The 19,824-nt window shown below is 41.4% G+C and overlaps 1 protein-coding gene across 1 annotated transcript in view; it reads left to right on the top strand.

The window, feature by feature from the left end:
- The window catches only part of KPNA1 (karyopherin subunit alpha 1), a 56,460-nt gene that overhangs the window by 22,122 nt on the left and 14,514 nt on the right, over positions 1 to 19,824 (top strand). The window contains exons 7-11 of the mRNA XM_035569596.2: positions 8,354 to 8,442; positions 10,543 to 10,642; positions 11,764 to 11,927; positions 12,758 to 12,836; positions 16,005 to 16,130. Coding sequence (XP_035425489.1) covers positions 8,354 to 8,442; positions 10,543 to 10,642; positions 11,764 to 11,927; positions 12,758 to 12,836; positions 16,005 to 16,130 — 558 coding nt within the window. The remainder of the gene's footprint in view (positions 1 to 8,353; positions 8,443 to 10,542; positions 10,643 to 11,763; positions 11,928 to 12,757; positions 12,837 to 16,004; positions 16,131 to 19,824) is intronic.

Below are 19,824 nucleotides of genomic sequence, written 5' to 3'. Positions count from 1 at the left end.
CTCTCTCTCCTTTCCCCCCACCCTTATCCCTTTTTCACCCCCTCTCCATTTTTAGTATACTGTTTTTTTGAGATTTAGTCAGTGGCATATCTCCTAACCTTCTTCTACTTCTTATAATTTATTTTTCTTTCAAAATGCATCTAGAAATTTAGATATGCCAGCCTGAAGTTATTAGTATTTAAGGACTTCATCAAAGCCCTTTAGACATGCTTTTAAGGTTGATGTAGCTTCAGTGCAGTCTTAGCTGCAGTTCTGTCCTGAATGTCTTTTAGTGCAGGCATATGTAAAAGCCAGTTGTCAGCTTGGGTTCCCTTGATGAACATAGAATTTCCTTCAAAAACCATACAAAGCATTATGCTCCATGTTTGAGGTTCTTGAGGTCGTCTTTCAGTGACAGATTTGTCATTCTGCTTTGCACCTGAAGGGTAGCGGGTGGCAGGAACACCCTCAACAGCCCTGCTATCCTTTGGGAATGTATGTGTTTTCAGCTAAAGCAAGCAGTTTGTTTTTCCCTCAATATTTTTCCATTTCTAGTTGTATCCCTGTTCCTTTCAATAACCACTGTTCGGCAGAGTTGACCTGTGAGTCTGGTATCCAAGATCTGTTCTCTGGCTTATACATCAGCAGCCCTACTAACTAGGTCTTAATAATCGAAATCGGGAAAAACAACAACAACAAAACAACAGTTGAGGCATGAGAATGAGATACTTTCTCTAGTTATTTGCATCATATTCCAGTAATAAGGAAGTATGATCAGCCTAGCTGCTGAAGGAAAGGTGTTTTCTTTGTTGGGGCATAGTAGAAGTAATTTCTTGGCCCTCTGGTATCCTTCCATGTGTGCACTAGTCCAATTGCATGTGTATGTAAGCTAATCTTCACTGTCTTCATCCTAGCATTAGATCTGTTTCCCCACGTCAGCAGCCAAAAGTGGAAAGTGTTGATTTGTAATATTTCTTCTCCACAGAAAAGCACAGACTTCATGCACACTTGGTGGTTGGCTTAGCTCTTGGTTTCAGTATTCAAACATGTAATGGAATAGGTGGTTGAGAGCCTTCAGAATCCATGGAAACCCATCCTTCTGTGGATGGAACGACTGGCTGGGTAGATGAGGGGAGAGCAATGGATGTTGTTTACCGTGACTTCAGCAAGGCTTTCAACACTGTCTCCCATAACACCCTTATAGGCATGCTCAGGAGGTGTGGGATAGATGAGTGGACAGTGAGGTGGATTGAGAACTGGCTGGATGGCAGAGCTCAGATGGTTTTTCTTGGCGGCGCAAAAGAAAAACCGTCTGGGTTTTTCTGGTTGGGGGCCAGTAGCTAGCAGTGTCCTCCAGGGGTCAGTGCTGGGTCCAGTCTTGTTCAGCTTATTCATCAATTAATAGATGAGGGAACATAGTGCACCCTCAGCAAGTTTGTTGATGACACAAAACTGGGAGGAGGGGCTGACACACCAGAAGGCTGTGCTGCCATTCAAAGGGACCAGAACAGGCTGTAGAATTCAACAAAGTTAAGTGCAGGGTCCTGCACTTAGGGAAGAGTAACCTCAAGCACGAGTACAGGTTGGGGGCTGCCGTGCTGGAAACAGCTCTGTGGAGGAAGACCTGGGAGTCCTGGTGGATAGCAGGTTAATCATGTGCCCTTGTGGCCAAAAACACCAATGGTATCCTGGGGTGCATTAAGAAGAGTGTTACCAGCAGGTCAAAGGAGTTGATTCTCCCCCTCTGTTCAGCCCTGGTGAGGCCACACCTGGAGTGCTGTGCCTAGTTCTGGGCTCCCCAGTACAAGAGGTACATGGAGCTACTGAAACGAGTCCAGCAGAAGACTGCTAAGATGATGAGGGGACTGGAGTGTCTGTCATGTGAGGAGAGGCTGAGAGAGCTGGACCTGTTTAGCTTGGAGAAAAGACGTCTGAGAGGGGATCTTGTCAGTGTGTGCAAATATCTGAAGGGATGGTGTCAGGAGCATTGGGCCAGCCTCTTTTCAGTGGTGCCCAGCAATAGGACAAGAGGCAATGGGTACACAGGAAGTTCCAGCTGAATGAGAAAACACTTCTTTACTGCAAGGGCGACAGAGCAGTGGAACAGGTTGCCCAGAGTGGTCGTGGAGTCTCCTTCTCTGGACATACTCAAAACCTGCCTGGATGCCATCCTGTGCAGTGTGCTCTAGGTGACACTGGTTGGCAGGGGGTTTGGACCCTATGATTTCCAGAGGTTCCTTCAAACCTCATCCGTTCTGTCATTCTCTGAAAAGTGGGGAGTTGTCAGAAAGCATGTGGGTTATTCGCAGAATGCACCATATAGCTCAATGTTTCTCTAGAAAACTTGCATTTTACTGTTGCTGACTATTGAGGTTGTCCAGGATTGTATGAAAAGCCACTGGAGTTGAATAATGAGTAAAATATGCTGGAGACATGCAAAAAACCACACTTGATCATTAGCAATAAATTGAAATTTATACAGCTCTACAAAAATCCATACTGTCAATTGACAAGGTAGCATTTGGAGGAGCTGGAAGCCATCGTGCAGCAGGAAGGCTACGACTTAGTTGCCATCACGGAGACGTGGTGGGACTGCTCCCACGACTGGAGTGCTGCAATGCCTGGCTATTGGCTCTTCAGGAGGGACAGGCAGTACAGAGGGGGTGGTGGCGTGGCTCTCTACATTAGAGAATCTTTTGATGTTGTGGAACTCCAGGCTGGGAATGATAAGGTTGAATCCCTGTGGGTTAGGATCCGCGGGAAGGCCGGCAAGGCTAGCGTCCTGGTCGGGGTCTGTTATAGACCGCCGAACCAGGACGAGGAGACGGATGAGGAGTTTTATAGGCAACTGACAGAAGTTGCAAAATCGTCGGCGCTTGTCCTCGTGGGGGACTTCAACTTCCCGGATATATCCTGGAAACACAACACGGCACGGAGAAAGCAGTCTAGGAGGTTTCTGGAGAGCGTGGGAGATAGCTTCCTGACGCAGCTGGTCAGTGAACCTACCAGGGGTGGTGCCCCGCTAGACCTTCTCTTCACAAACAGAGCAGGACTGGTGGGAGATGTGGTGGTCAGGAGCTGTCTTGGGCAGAGTGACCACGAAATGGTAGAGTTCTCTATTCTTGGTGAGGCCAGGAAGGGGACCAGTAAAACTGCTGTACTGGACTTCCGGAGGGCTGACTTTGAGCTGCTCAGGACGCTGGTTGGCCGAGTCCCTTGGGAGGCGGTTCTGAAGGGCAGAGGAGTCCAGGAAGGCTGGGCGCTCCTCAAGAAGGAAATCTTAACGTCGCAGGAGCGGTCCGTCCCCACGTGCCCAAAGACGAGCCGGCGTGGAAGAAGACCGGCCTGGCTCAACAGAGAGTTGCGGCTTGTGCTTAGCAGAAAAAAGAGGGTTTATAATCTTTGGAAAAAAGGGCGGGCCGCTGAGGAGGACTACAAGGATGTAGCGAGGCTGTGCAGGGAGAAAATTAGAAAGGCCAAAGCTCATCTGGAGCTCAACCTGGCTACTGCCGTTAAAGACAACAAAAAATCCTTTTACAAATATATCAACGCGAAACGGAGGACTAAGGAGAATCTCCATCCTTTACTGGATGCGAGGGGAAACCTAGTTACTAAGGATGAGGAAAAGGCTGAGGTGCTTAATGCCGCCTTTGCCTCAGTCTTTAGCGGCAATACCGGTTGTTCTCTGGATACCCAGTGTCCTGAGCTGGCGGAAGGGGATGGGGAGCAGGATGTGGCCTTCGCTATTCATGAGGAAATGGTTGGCGACCTGCTAAGGAGCTTGGATGTGCGCAAGTCGATGGGGCCGGATGGGATCCACCCGAGGGTACTGAAAGAACTGGCGGAGGAGCTGGCCGAGCCGCTTTCCATCATTTATCGGCAGTCCTGGCTATCGGGGGAGGTCCCAGTTGACTGGCGGCTAGCCAATGTGACGCCCATCTATAAGAAGGGCCGGAGGGCAGACCCGGGGAACTATAGGCCTGTCAGTTTGACCTCAGTGCCAGGAAAGCTCATGGAGCAGATTATCTTGAGGGTCATCACGCGGCACTTGCAGGGCAAGCAGGCGATCAGGCCCAGTCAGCATGGGTTTATGAAAGGCAGGTCCTGCTTGACGAACCTGATCTCCTTCTATGACAAAGTGACGCGCTTGGTGGATGAGGGAAGGGCTGTGGATGTGGTTTACCTTGACCTCAGTAAGGCTTTTGACACCGTTCCCCACAACATTCTCCTCAAGAAACTGGCTGCTCGGGGCTTGGACTGGCGTACGCTTCGCTGGGTTAGAAACTGGCTGGATAGCCGGGCCCAGAGAGTTGTGGTGAATGGAGTCAAATCTGGTTGGAGGCTGGTCACAAGTGGTGTCCCCCAGGGCTCGGTACTGGGGCCGGTCCTCTTTAATATCTTTATCGATGATCTGGATGAGGGCGTCCAGTGTACCCTCAGTAAGTTTGCAGATGACACCAAGCTAAGTGCGTGTGTCGATCTGCTCGAGGGCAGGAAGGCTCTGCAGGAGGATCTGGATAGGCTGGAGCGATGGGCTGAGGCCAACTGTATGAAGTTCAACAAGGCCAAGTGCCGGGTCCTGCACCTGGGGCGCAACAACCCCAAGCAGAGCTACAGGCTGGGAGATGAGTGGTTGGAAAGCTGCCTGGCAGAGAAGGACCTGGGAGTATTGGTTGATAGTCGGCTGAATATGAGCCAGCAGTGTGCTCAGGTGGCCAAGAAGGCCAACAGCATCCTGGCTTGTATAAGAAGCAGTGTGGCCAGCAGGTCTAGGGAAGTGATTGTGCCCCTGTACTCGGCTCTGGTGAGGCCGCACCTCGAGTACTGTGTTCAGTTTTGGGCCCCTCGCTACAGGAAGGACATGGACGTGCTCGAGCGAGTCCAGAGAAGGGCGACCAAGCTGGTGAGGGGTCTGGAGAACAAGTCTTATGAGGAGCGGCGGAGGGAGCTGGGCTTGTTCAGCCTGGAGAAGAGGAGGCTCAGGGGCGACGTTATCGCTCTCTACAGTTACCTTAAAGGAGGCTGTAGAGAGGTGGGGGTTGGTCTGTTCTCCCACGTGCCTGGTGACAGGACGAGGGGGAATGGGCGAAAGTTGCGACAGGGGAATTTTAGGTTGGATGTTAGGAAGTACTTCTTTACCGAAAGGGTTATTAAGCATTGGAACGGGCTGCCCAGGGAGGTGGTGGAGTCACCATCCCTGGAGGTCTTTAAAAGACGTTTAGATGTAGAGCTTAGCGATATGGTTTAGTGGAGTACTTAGTGTTAGGTCGGAGGTTGGACTCGATGATCTTGAGGTCTCTTCCAACCTAGAAATCTGTGTCTGTGTCTGTGTCTTTTGTTATTTGCGTTTTTAGTTTGTATACAACTTGATATTGGTTCAAAAGACTGAATCTTAAAATTATGGGTTCTTCTAATCTTCGAGTCTGGATGTGGCTAGTGGAAAGTACTGAAATTAATTTTATTAAGCCTGACATTTTGATAAATGTAATAAACTCTGAAGTTTACTGGAATTAAATATCCTCTTACTTTGACAGCTGTCTAGAAGAGAAGATAAAAATATTTGCGATGTTTAGAATGAAGCCAAAAATGTTATGGCAGTCAAGCCATTTGCGTCTTGAGGAGTGTGCATTAATGGAAATCATTGAACGTTATTCAGACAGAAAAGCTGAAGACACTTGTCATTGTTCACATGTCTTCATGGAAACCACAATGAAGCTTCGTGTTTATAGCAGTGTCTGATAAGAAGAGTTTAAATGAACTTGATTTATGTTCCTCATTTACCTGAAGACTTGAAATGGTGCCTCAATGAAAGATATTTTCCTTGTTGGACTGTACTCGCTGTAGTTTTACTAAAGATACTTTGTATCAGTGTAAGATTCAGAACTACTGGTGGTTAGCATGAGATTTTTTTTTCAACATCCTCTGTTACCAGGTCCTGTGGTATCAGACTATTCAGTCAGACTTCTTTGCCCTACAAAATCAAGAGTAGGAAAACAGCAGAGAAGTTTTAGGACTTCACTTGTCAGACTTTCTGATGTGAGATTTGCTGTTGCAGAACCAGTCTATCATTTAGTGTCAGAATAGATGCTTGGATTAAACGACTTACTGTTGTCAACCCTGAAAATAGATACTACTATAGTGGCAGTCTACAGATGAGTGAAATACAGTTTTCAGTGGGTGTAAGGGTGTCCAGACAAGGAGGCTGCATTGTTGTACAGTTACCCACATGTTCAATAAAAGGAAATTATTGCAAAATCCCGCCCCCCCCCCGTGATTCCATGATTCACAAGGTTATATAGAACCTGCTGAAATTTGAAATTGATTCATGCCTAGGGTTTCTCATCACTGCAGAAATACAGGCATTGCAGTGAGCAACAAGCATGGCTTCTTAGTTATAATACAAATGAAACTTTGGCGGAGCTGGCATATGTTCTGTCTCTTAAGGTATTTTTTTTTTGGTAGCTACCTTCTCCCATCTTGAGCCACAAGGCTGCCAGACATAACGTTATACTTTAATTTCAGACAAACTGTTGTGACAACAGTTGTAAAATAATAAGAATTGAAATGAAAGATAAGCTTTCTTGATGCAGATTAGGTTTAGAGGGACATTCCAGAGTAGTAGTAACAGTACAATTTCACAGCAAAGGACGATATAGCCTGGTACTCTCTGACTGTGGCTGACAGCAGAAGCCTGAAAAACAGTAGGAGAACAAAGCAAACTAATCCTTCTCCGCAATAGTGTCCTAGTCTATAACAACTTGCAGTTTGGGGACTTCTATCAGTCGATCTATCTATGGTGTTATTGGTACAGAGGAGTAGTTTTTGTATTTTGCATCTAGCAGCTGACAAAATGCAGATACGGATTTTTTAATATACATTTTATTACTTTGCTTCAGCCTTATTAATTTTACGGAGGTTTGCTAGTGGTGTTTTTGACCTTTGGAGTGGCTGGAGGAGAATTTTTTAGGCTGGAAGAGGAGTCACTTGTATTTTAAAGTAGCATCTCTTTTTTGCCATCTTTTAAAAACTCGTTACTATAGAAATGTAATGCAATTAACCAATTGGCATATTGAGAATGAGTAAGTTTATTTTAGATTATCTGAGAATTTCTTTCAGATAACAAATAGGGCTTATTCTGTCTATTTGTTTAGAGGAGTAATTTATTTCAAGTAGAGACAGAGAAAAAATATATTTTTTGTGGGGAATTTAGGTATGTTCAGTTAAAGAAATGTTTACACACTGCTTTTTACTGAAATAAATAGCTGTCAACTGAAGAGAAATTTATCAAGGACATGCTGCTGTTGTACATGATAAACAGGATTGCTTTTGTCCTCAATATGCAGCAACTTCAAATGGAAGTATTTCCAGTGGTTGTATGGACTTTGTGTAGATCTTACCTAATAAACTGATAAATGTCTCTATTTGATATGACACTTAGCCCTCTGTTTACTTAAAAAAAGAAAACATGTTTCATACGCTTTCTTGTGTGGCAAAATGTCTGTAAATCACATGGAATTCATAAAACAGTCTTTTATACTTGTACAGACTACTTCCTGTTTTTTTTGTTGTAGTTCTTGTGTAGTAGACAGTGATATCAAAAACACCATTTGATCCAAATGTATTAAATCTAATAAAATCATTCATTCTCTTCATATTACAAAAGATAATTAAAGAAGCATGAAATCTGTCTTCTCTTATTTTAGTTCTTATTCCTCAAAATGAGGGCTTAGAGTAATACTGATGCCCAAGGGAGGAAATAGCTGTCCTTGCATTTTGTCCTGCATATGTCTAATAGCCAGCACTGGTTCTGTCTTCTGTAGTTCTCTTAAAATATAACAGTGCCCATCTGAACTCTTTGATTTCGAATATTGTTTAATCTTGCATTTAAATAATCATTTTCATCTCTCTTGGTATTAGTGTTCTTAATGTGACTGTGTAAACAAAGCATGCTTTAATGGCTTCTTAGGAAATACTAATATGAGCTGTTGTACACACCTCTGAGTAGATCAAAACTTGCTTGACCTGTGCTTTGAACCAGCTCTGAACCAGGGGGTGTGTAGAATTAGTGTGTTACTGAGCCTGAGGAGATACGTTCTCACGTTGTGGATAGAATAAGGTTATGTCTACCTGCAAAGTCTTTGGAGACATACATGTTGACTGTTTTGGTACTCCTCCTAGATCTGTGTTAATATTCCTGAATCATATATTGAGCTCGGGTGTGTATATATATGTACCTCTTAACCAGAATGCATTCCTCTGTTGTAAAGTGTCTAAGGTCTAGCGGTGAGAATAGAGTATCTCCCACTCTAATACATATACTGAATAGGTTGAACTGTGAAAATAAAAACAATTACTATTCTGTTCTTCATTGCAGGCAGTATGGGCTCTTGGCAACATTGCTGGAGACAGTACTATGTGCAGAGACTATGTACTGGACTGTAATATCCTGCCCCCTTTACTGCAGTAAGTCTGTTTTAATATGTTCTTCAGAATTTTGCTCAAGTGCCTGATGAGACTGAAGTTTGTTTTGCCTTGAAAAACAATTATTTATTGTCACAGACAAATCAGTTTTCTTTATGGGGGCTTCTTTTTAATGTACCTAAAAGGAAATGTGTTAGCCGTGGCTAAACTGAAGCTATTTTATTCTACAGTGTGTGTGGATGCCTGGGACTACTACAGAATTATAGAATAATTTAAAATGACCTCTGGAGGTCATCTAGTCACATCCTCTTCTCGTAGTAGGTGGGATCAAAATTGGTTGCTTGGCCACTTAACTAGTTGTGGTTTAAACCAGCACGCAGTTAGGAATCATGCAGCTGCTCTCTCACTATCCCCAGCTGGGATGGGGGAGAGAATTCAAAAGGTACAAGTGTGAGAAGTCATGGGTTGAGATAAGGACAGTTTATAAAGTAAAGTAAAAGCCATGCACAATCAGGGCTAAACAGGGAGTTCATTCACTACCCATCAGCAGGCAGGTGTTCAGCCACTTCCAGGAAAAGAGGGCTCATCATGAATAACGATTTTTTGGAATGACAAAAGCTGTTATTGCAAATGTCATTCCCCCCCCCCCCCCCCCCCCCCGCGCCTTTTTTTTTTACCCTGGCTTTTATTGCTGAGCATGATGCTCTCTGGTATGAAATATGTTCTTGGTCAGTTTGGGTTTGGCTATGCCTCCTCCCAGCTTCTTGTGCTCCCCCAGCCTCCTTGCTGGTAGAGCAGCATGAGCAGTCATTGAATGTGTAAGCACTGCTCTGCAACAGCTGAAAACATTGGTGTGTTATCACTGCTATTTTCATTAAAAATCTAAACCAGAGCATCATACAAGCCTCTAAGAAGAAAATTAATTCTATCCCAGCTAAAACCATGACAGTAGTTGAATTTGGAAAATCATACATAGATTCTATAACCACCCAGAGCAACCTGTTGCAGTATTTGACTGTGGTGTGGTGAAAGGACAGTGTTCTGATACCTAATCAAAATTTTCTCTGGGGTTCTACCCTGTTGTCACAGAGGCATTGGTATGGTATGGGATAGCTATCAGAAAAAGAAAATGACTTGTTACAGTTGTGGAAAAATTAGGCCTTGCCTTAATGCATTCAACTTAGGCCAAAGAACGCTATGACTAGTAATTTCTACACTGTCAGGAAAATGCCTCATTTAGAGGCTTCACACTGTTTTACTTAATTAACCAACTGCACAGGCACAGTTGTGCAGGATTGATCTCAGATGAAGGGATGCTCAGTGTACCAGAGACTGGAGCAGCTTTGATCAGTGTGGTAGTCCTAACATAAGAGGGCAGGTTTGGTATGCAGATATCATAAAGATGTCAGTATTACAGTACAACATGCTGTTGGCATTCCTGTGTCTCATGGAGCAGAAGCTGAACCCTGCAGATGGTGTGTGAATATCATCCTGTAAAAACTGCAGAAAGATACTGGTTTGGGGTGACCTGTAGAATTTTTGGTCTTATAAGAACCCAGTGGGCAAGACTTACGCTGGGACTGGAACCACTGTGCACAGAAAGTCTGTGAACTGTGGTTGCTGTGAGATATGTGACTGCTGTAAACGTCTGGGAAACCTTAAAGGTGATCGTAAGTATTCTCTTAAGTTCTATTCTCAGACCCTAGTAAGCTTAACAAAGAAAAGTCTATAGTAGAGCTGATGGACTGAGACTGACACATAAATGGCCGTTCAACAAGAGAGTATTTTTCAAAACTATCTATACATCCACTTACAGTAATTTTGTCACAATTCCTGTGCCTCTTGACTGTTAATCTGCCATGTCAACATCTAGAAAGTTAAATGAACATGATTTTAGTGTAATAGTGTTTGTTCTTGCCAGGATACTAGTATTCACATGTCTGGCATATAGGTTAGTATCCAGCCATCAAGCATAATTTTCCTCAGGATGTATTTTTATAGAAAAACATTCTAGCACATTTTTCTCTTCCATCAGTTAAAACGTAAACCTGAGTTCGTGTGAATGAATCAGGTGGCTGACCCTTCTGGGTTGCCTGGTTTTGGTTTTGAAAAAGTAAAGCTTGGAACTTCTGTTTGTTTTAGATTGCTTTCAAAACAGAACCGTCTCACCATGACCCGAAATGCTGTATGGGCTCTATCCAACCTCTGCAGAGGAAAAAATCCTCCTCCAGATTTTGCCAAGGTAAGAAATATTTGAAAGGAAATATGTCGTGAGGTGGCGGTGTCCAAATAATCAATAAAGGTGGTGAAGCTTAAACTATACCAGAAACATTTCTGAATTTCTTTGATACAATGTATTGGCTTCTTACAAACTATTGGTTTTAGTCTTTTTGGCAGATATTCACAACACCACTGTTTTGATATTGCTGCCTCCTAGTTAATTTGTTGTTGTTCCTGTATCAGAGATGCCCATTGCACAGTAGAACAAAAAACTCTGCATCATGGCTGCTTTAGTGCGAAGTATGACATCTTAGTGGACGACTATGAGTTAAAGTTGCCAGATATTGTACTGTAGAGGCTGAAGAATTCTCATAGTGCTTTTCTGCTGACTTGCTCCTCCCTATTTATGTAGCTACAGCCCTGCACAGAAATGCTACAGAGGTCTGAAATTTTCATAGTACATGACCTTGCTATTGTAGAATCATGGAATCGTTTGTGTTGGAAGGGACCTTAAAGATCATCTGATTCCAACCCTCCCTGCCATGGGGAGGGACACCTTCCACTAGGTCAGGTTGCTCAAAGCCCCATCCAGCCTGGCCTTAAATACTTCCTGGAATGGGGCATCCACAGCTTCTCTGGCCTCATAGTGAAGAACTTCTTCCTATTGTCTTATCTAAATCTTCCCTTTTTTAGTTTAAAACCATTCCCCCTTGTCTTATCACTATACACCCTGATAAAGAGTCCATCCCCACCTTTCCTGTAGGATCCCCTTTAGGTACTGTAAAGTTGCTATGAGTTCTTCCCAGAGCCTTTTCTCTGGTCTGAACAACCCCAACCCCTTCTGCCTGTCTTTATAGGATAGGTGCTCCAGCCCCTTGATCATCTTCGTGGTCCTCCTCTGGACCTGTTCTAATACCTCCATGTCCTTCTTATGCTGGGGGCCCCAGAGTTGAATGCAGCACTCCAGGTGGGGTCTCATGAGAGCAGAGTAGAGGGGGAGAATCACCTCCTTCGACCTGCTGGCCATGCTGCTTTTGATGCCAGTGCATAGTTCTATTGCCATGTACAGAATTAACTGATGTTAATAAATATTCTTGCCCTTTTAATTGTGTAACGTATGTATCTATTCTTAATGTTTTACAGGTTTCACCTTGTCTCAGTGTGCTTTCCTGGCTGCTCTTTGTCAATGATACAGATGTATTAGCTGATGCCTGCTGGGCTTTGTCCTATTTGTCTGATGGCCCTAATGATAAAATCCAGGCTGTGATTGATGCAGGAGTCTGCAGAAGACTTGTGGAACTGCTAATGTAAGAAATTCATTCTAAGCAAATGCATTATTCACTCCTTTCCCTAAAATCAAGGTTGCTTCAACAGGAAGCATTAGATATATCCTGAAATTTAATAACTTTCTAAAAAACAAGATTTGAGTTTTATAATTTTACCTGTCTCCACTCATGAGTAACAGAAACAATGGGACTTCTGTCCTAGTTTTGCTCTTGAGACATTTTCCCACGTCTAACAGATGCATTTTTGTAACATTTACCTAAAACCAAGAAACAGTAGATTTCAACGATGTAAATTAAAAAGGCAATTAAGGCTTGTTAGATTAAAGCTAATCTGTCATTGAATTAATGAATAGAATGTGTTACGTAAGGTATGTTTTTTATAAAGAAGTGTTTTCATTTCAGAAGAGAAAAATCTTTACTTTTTCCTTCCAGTTCTGATTTTAACGATGATGATGGGAAGATGCAGTGCAGGGGCGAATGCATATGATGGCAGAATATGATTAAATGGCTGTTTACAGAGGACTTTATTCCTCTGTCTCATTATTTGCCTTTGTGCACGCTACATTAGGCATGTTCCATAGTTAAAGCTGATTTTTTTCCCAAAGATGCCTATATTCTGAGGTACTTGTATTTTTTTTAATCTCATATTTGAATTTTTATGCTGCTAATTGATATCTAACCCTAGAAAGAGTTACCATTAGTTTAAAATCAAAGTGTGTGTTGTTTCAGGTGATGAGTTAAGTCAGACTTAGCAAGGAAGTTTTCCCCTAGCTCATGTTTCTTCCTTGAGGAGGTAAAGATGATGACAATTCAGGATGGTTAACACTTCAGTCTTTCTTTGGTAATTCTAGGCACAACGACTACAAAGTAGTATCTCCCGCCTTACGAGCTGTTGGGAACATAGTCACAGGAGATGATATCCAGACCCAGGTATGGATTCACTTTCTCTTGTATTGTACCCCTCTTCATCTTTTTGTTAATAGTGATTAACCTGATAAAACCTATTCACAAGCATCTCTTCCCGTTCCTTTTGAAGTTTGAAAGTGAAAAGATTGACACTAGTTGCCTCAAAATACGTATTGGTTTTCTTAGGTTCTCTCTTCAGTCCTGAACTGCTGTTAATTCTTATATAATTGTGTCTGGGATTCTGATGTAGCTGTCCAATACTCTGTGCATTTTTCTTTTCCTTTCTGGTTTGTTTAACGCTAGTCTGCCTCTTGTGCTGAATTTTGTGCTGAATGATGTAGCATGGTGGGACTATCCAGGGCCTGTTGCCTTTGACACCAGTAACAGTGTCAACATATTCTATGATGAATATACCAAAAAAGAGTGGTCAGATTTTGGATAGTATGTAACACAATCTGGGTACATTCTTGGAGAAGTAGGAGGCAGTGGCTCCCACCACTGTGTTGGGATTAAATTGGGAGCCAGGAACCTGATGCCTCAGAGGTACTAGTAGGTTTTCAACCTACTGTTTGGTAGGCTTTTTAAGAGATGGTGGCTCCTATCAGTTTTTGTGATCAGTGGGAGCAGAGAGTCCTTGCCTTGCATACATGTCACCTGTGATCTACTGGCTGGTGGCAACCTTTTTTTTTTTTTTTAACACGCAGAGCAGAAGATCCCATTATAAGCTTCAGCCGTTGAACCTTTTGTTAAAGTTTTCCCACTTCTTTGTGCATTCTGACATCCTTTTGTCAGGCTCAGTTGGTGAGAAAAAAGCAAAGTACAGAGTAGGCTACTGCTTTTGACACTTTGCTGAATTTTAGTATCAATCTCTAGTTCACAAACTAAGTGCAAAAAGCATGCCTATATGATGCAGAGCTGTCAGACAAATGCACAACCAAACTGGATTTCAGGGAGTGTAGTGATAGGACAAGGAGTAACAGATTTAAGCTAAAAGAGGGGAGATTTAGATTAGATACAAGGAAGAAATTCTTTACTATGAGGGTGGTAGGGCACTGGAACAGGTTGTCCAGAGAAGCTGTGGATGCCTCGTCCCTGGAAGTGTTCAAGGCCAGGCTAGATGGGGCTTTGAGCAACCTGCTCTAGTGGAAAATGTCCCTGCCTATGGCAGGTGGGTTGGAATCAGATGATCTTTAAGGTCCCTTCCAACCCAAACCGTTCAGTGATTCTATGACTGACATCACAGGCTCAAACAGGCTTGTTGTGGTGGGCTGTTGACTTTAATGCTGATGGCAGAAGTGGGATCAAGAAGCGGTGGTAGCTGCAAATGAGGAGTGCAGTGTGGAGGAAGTGAGATGGACATCCAGGAGATAGCAGTGGTAGCATCCAGTGGTAGCAGCTAAACGCGTGAGATGATTGGAAGAATTTAGGCAAAGATGCTTTCAGTCAAGTGTAGATGCATAAAGCATGTGATTCCCCATGCAAAGCATTGAATTGCTTCTTCTGTGTAAATTATTCTGAAGTTAAAATCTAATTTCCTCACCTTGAGGCTTGTTCAATGCTAATTTCTTGGCTTGTATAAGTGTATCCTTTTGAATTTTGTTGCTCTCTGACAATGAGGTCAGAGACAAGGATGAGTTAGTCAGCAGCAAGATAATGTTTAAATATCTTGTCAGTAGTGCTGGAGGAGGTCAACATGTTTTTTTTGTTGGTACTTTGATTGTTGAGTAGCTGGACTGTATTGGCATTTTTGTATTTTCTCAGTGGCTGTTTTGCAGATTGCTCATGAGCAGTGCTTTGTGATTTCATAGTGTTGTTTTTCTAAGTAAAACCCCAAGGGATCACTAAATCATGTGTAATGCAGATAATTAAACAGTGCATTTCATAAATTGAAATCTTAGAGTTCAATTCAAGAAAATGTTTCAACTCCTTTGCACGCTCTTTTTTAAAGAAGAGCATACCTAAGTGTTCCTAAAATTCTAAAGAATATTTAAAGGAAGATAGCTTGATGATCCTGCATGCAGACAATGTTGTATGCTAAAGAGGGGTCCAGAACACACACTGAAATCTCTGCATGTAAACAGATCTTGGAGGGAGAAGGAAGAGCCCAGCTTTGACAGTCAATACATTTCTGAATATGAGAGCAGCATACACACCAGTTGACAAAAAAAGGTTTGTGTACAGCCTCAGAGAACAAACCTGCTTTTACCTAACATCTCACTTCCAACTATTAATAATTGCCAGTGTTTGGAGATTTAAAAAAAAAAAAAAAAAGATGGCATGTGCGAGAAAAAATTAACCCCTCTTGTCCCAGTGTATATCTAAGAAAATCCTAAACCATAACCTTTTTCTTTTTTTCTCATTTTTTAAAATTCTTAATTTGCCATGGAAAGTTTTAGGTATATGTGAAGAGTTTGAGAGGAGGTAGTAGGGGGTGGATAGAGAGAGAGTGATAAGCAAGGGAATTCAGTCCACAGATTTCAAGATTAGAAATTATCACCATTACTTAGTTTGACTCTCTCATCCTTTTCACCTTCACAAGCAGGCTGAAGAATTTCTCAAAAAAAATTTTGTATCACAAGGTCTTTGTAAGCTGCCTGCTTTCACTCTACAAGGCAAAATTACTGTGTTTCTTGGTAGGCTCTTCAGATTTTTGACTCTTTTAGGATATGGCAATTTAATTAACATTTAAAAAAAAACAAAAAACAACCTTCTCTTCTGTGAAGTTCCAATTTTTTACTTTTTTTTTTTTTTTTTGCATCAAGAGTTGCCCGTTCACGTCATTGGGCACAACACTGGCAATTATCTGCTCTGCTGTGCCAGCTGATGTAGAAAACAGAAGTAGCTGGAGCTTCCAGATGTGCAGAAGCATGGAAGACCAGAATATAGGAAAATATTGGTGTCTAATTTTTGTTGATCGTAATGGTCTCAGTATCTTGGTATGTTCAGGTGATAATGAAGATGTATTGTATTATTTGAACTACTCAGTTGTTTTTCTCATTAGCTTTCCTGCATATAAAATGCAAACATTTATCTTAGTTTTTGCTCTGTTATTTAAAATAAAGCTTTTTGGGAATTATCTTGACGGTATATCTTTCTAGCTTTTGAAGATACTGCATTCCTTATTTCATGTAATTAATTCTCTATTCTAAATTTCCTCTAAGATGTGATTTTTTTTTTTTCTTTCGTATTCAGGTAATTCTCAACTGTTCTGCCCTGCAGAGCTTACTGCATTTGCTAAGCAGCCCTAAAGAATCTATCAAAAAGGAAGCCTGCTGGACAATATCTAATATAACAGCTGGAAACAGAGCCCAGATCCAGGTAACCTTTTCAGCTATGATTGGTAATTTTTGTCTTGCGGGCTAGAAAGAACATATCAGGTGGTAAACTATTTTTTGTGTTGTATGTACACAATTACATAGATATGTATTTACTTATAAGCAGAAGTGTATTATAAATTTTGTGGATAATTAGAATATTTCAATGCCTCAGTCATCTCTCAGATGCAATTTAGAATTATTTAATTTCATAATCATCCACAGATTGGGGGGGGGGGGGGGGGTAGACAGTAATGCTAGAGAATGACGAAATCGGACTAACCTCAAGAAAAGCTTGCTTTAAATAATTTGCGTCATGCCTTTGACAATTATGTTATAGGAATCCTCAAGTAAGAAACAAGGAAGCTACAAACTTTGAGAATCAAATAACTTTAGAAGTTTCTTGATTTCACCACCAGATATGGACCAACTACATTGTAAATACCTTCTTTAGTCATAACTATATATTTTTATAAATCCTAAAACTGGCAGTTGTGCTTAGCCAAATCAAAAAATACTTTTTATTAGACTGAACAGTAGTAGAGGATATCTAACATGTTGCTCTGTGGTTTGTCCTTCCTGGCCGTACCAAATTTTGTAATCCTGTCGTGTTACATGATAGCGCACACAAGCAAATGAAAGTCTCAGTCCCTTATGTCAATCTTTACAATTAGGCCTCCAAAAGACCACGTACTTGTTCAGAATCTGAACTTAGGTTCAGCCATCCAGGAGGAAGTCCCGGGACTCATCTCCCAGTGGTACAAACAAGAGATTGACCATCTCTACAGAGAGGTTTTTTTTTTCTTAGACTAGGAGATGAAGAAACTGCTAAATACATTTTTGTTTTCCCTGGATGTGAAGTTTTAATAACAGCCATACTAAGAAACTTTTTGCTTGGCTTTCAAGGAGAATGACTTTCCTTATTTTTTTCCAGAATTGCTCAGGGAAGTAGTTGAGTCACCATCCGTGGAGGCCTTCAATAAGTGTGGAGATGTAGAACTTAGTAGCATGGTTTCGTGGTGGACTTGTCAGTAGTAGGTTAAGGGTTGGACTAGATGATCTTAGAGGTCTTTTCCAACCTGAATGATTCTACAATTCTTTGAACTGGTGGAAAAACAATATTGTAGTGAAACCAGGCTGCATCTGACAAATGTACTAGGTTCCCATCAAGTTGGTTGAATGAAGGTTCCTTACATAAATCAAACTTAATTTTTCTGAAGTTACATTTCTCAGTGCTCTTCTCCCTCACAGGATATAGAGAGTATTCTCAGGGATTGCAGAGGATGTGTTGAAGTCCAATTGAAGGCATCTGATCTTTGAGAAATAGAAAAGAATAGCAGAAATATTAGGCTTTAGAAATATTTTTGTCACTGTTTAGTAACCAGGCAGAAAGCAATCCAAGTCCGTATTACGTTGGCAGAAGTGACTGATAGATATTTTTGTCATGTCCTTTTCCTTAGAAGGCAGTCTAACGTGCTGTTCTTATATCTGATGGCTCTGGATTATTCATTCTATATCAGCAGAATTAGCATGAAGTGGTTAAGCTTCTTCACCAAAGGGATGGAATTCTTTTTGCAGAAATCTCGCAGGAGATTGTGAAAAAAGCTGCGTTGTTTTCCCTGATGATGCCCTGATACATGCTTTGCAGGTGGCTTTTGCAGCAGTTTAGTTATGCCTTCTACCTTATGAACAATGTTCATCTGCTTAAGGGGCAACATAACATCTTAATATCTTGAAGAGGTCTTCATCTATCTTTCAGAAAAAATAGGAAATGAAGATGAGACTTTTCAGGAAGATAAGTCTCTGCTAAGCTTCCTGGAATTAAGTGTGAATGTTTATCTAACTTAAGAGGTACTCATCTTAAAAAAATAAGTAGGCAAGAAAATAAAACTTATGAGCTGAAAAACATCAGATGAAAAAGATGTACAGTAAGGATGTGACTAAGGTGGAACAGAGAGCAAACAAACCTCTTACAGCTGTATTTACATTTCTCAGTCAAGATTTTACTCTTTCCGCTGAAGATCATGTTTTTTGTCAGATTCAAAAGGATTTGGTCACTTGATCTAATGTTGGTAGAGCTTCAAGAATTTCGATTCTAGTTCTGCTGTCACTTTTGTATTAGAACTGTGGACTAGGTGTATATTTAAGAAAAAGCACTGTATAAAATCAGCAACTGCATCACTTTTTTTCTTGTATCAGCAGTTCTAATTGCTGTACAATTAGCAGTGCCAAGAAGGTAGTTACTACCACTTGTAATAAGGTAAAAATGTTTTTGCCTTTGCTTTTCTTGCAGTGAAGGATCTTTTGGCTGCCTTATCCATGCTGTTACTACCTTAGAAAATATTGCTCCTCCTTCTTTCTATCTAGTAGGCTATTCTTGCTTTTCCCAGGAAACTTAAGAGGCTCTGGGGAGCCTAAGAGTTCTGTGGAACAGTCCAGCCCAGCACATTTATTTAATTTTGTTTTCCCCAATTCTGTCAGAGGTGCTTTAAGATACAGAATCACGTAGAAGTGGTGCAAACTATGAAAAAGAAGATCTTGAGAAAATTAGAAATACTCATAAAGTCATTCCATAAAGAAACAAGTATCTAAAGTGGCAATAGAAAGTAAAGTTCATTATTAGAGCATTTTTTCAAAACCTCAGGATCTCTGTTTTCATATTCGCGATCTACTGAAGATGTAATCGTGAAGAGTTCTAGAGGTAATTTGTTATAGTACATCTAGAAGCTATTTCAATAATCCACTTGCTTTTCTGCCTTCTACATAAGTATTCAATTTATCACATCATCCTGTTCAAGTGAAGGAGTTACTGTTCTAACAAGGAGAGACACTTTTCGTACAGCTGATGCGCACTGCTCAGACATCTAAAAGTAAAGGAGTAGGTGGAATCTTAACTATACCCTTTACAAACCTCTGACTCTTCAGCTGTTGTCTCAACTTTATTTGAAAAAAAGTGATAATATCTCTTTTGTTAAAGTTAACAAAATTTGCCTAGTCTAGCTAAACAAATTTGTTAGGTAGTCTAGCTAAACAAAATTGTTAGGTACATCTGTGTATGTGTGTTCAGTAGTTTTTAAAGGTTTCAGAATGCCTCATCACCAGTTTAGGTGAGATCTCTTTCTACTGAGAACAGAATAGAATTGTTTTATGCCTTGGGAAAGGGAGGTGGGGAAGGCAAAGATGGGGAAATTAATGCTATTAGCCATTCATACTGCACCTTCATTTTTAGCTGGTGATCCTTTAGAAGTACAGAAGAACCCGTTTGCTTTGCAGAGAAAAATAGTTATTGTTGTCTGGGAAGAAGCTCTTTCTTGGTATTCTTGTGTCAGGAAGAAAATGTAGAGTCAGCCACATCATCAAAATGCATTTAGATTTAAAGAAATTCAGCTTTAAGTATAGCCGCCTTAGGCTACGTCACAAGCAAAGTTGGAAGCCTGTTTTTCAATGCATGTTTGCATTCAATTCAAAAAAAAAAAAAGGAAAAAAAATTTTCAAAAGTGAAAGTTGTAGTTCCTCATGCGAGAATCCCCTAGGCCTAATTCAGAGCAATTGAGCTACTTTTGAACTCTAAGCACACATGTGCTATGTAGCGAAATACTGACTCTCCCAAGTGCATTACCAATACAATCTATATTGTCAGCTGTAAAGCTGAGATTTGGAGAAAAAAAAAAAGTGCTTCTTATTTGGAGCAGGAGTTA

The sequence above is a fragment of the Cygnus atratus genome, chromosome 1 (genome assembly GCF_013377495.2).
Source record: "Cygnus atratus isolate AKBS03 ecotype Queensland, Australia chromosome 1, CAtr_DNAZoo_HiC_assembly, whole genome shotgun sequence".
NCBI lineage: Eukaryota > Metazoa > Chordata > Aves > Anseriformes > Anatidae > Cygnus > Cygnus atratus.
Note: the sequence above shows the minus strand (reverse complement) of the source record. Positions and strands in the feature narration are given on the sequence as shown.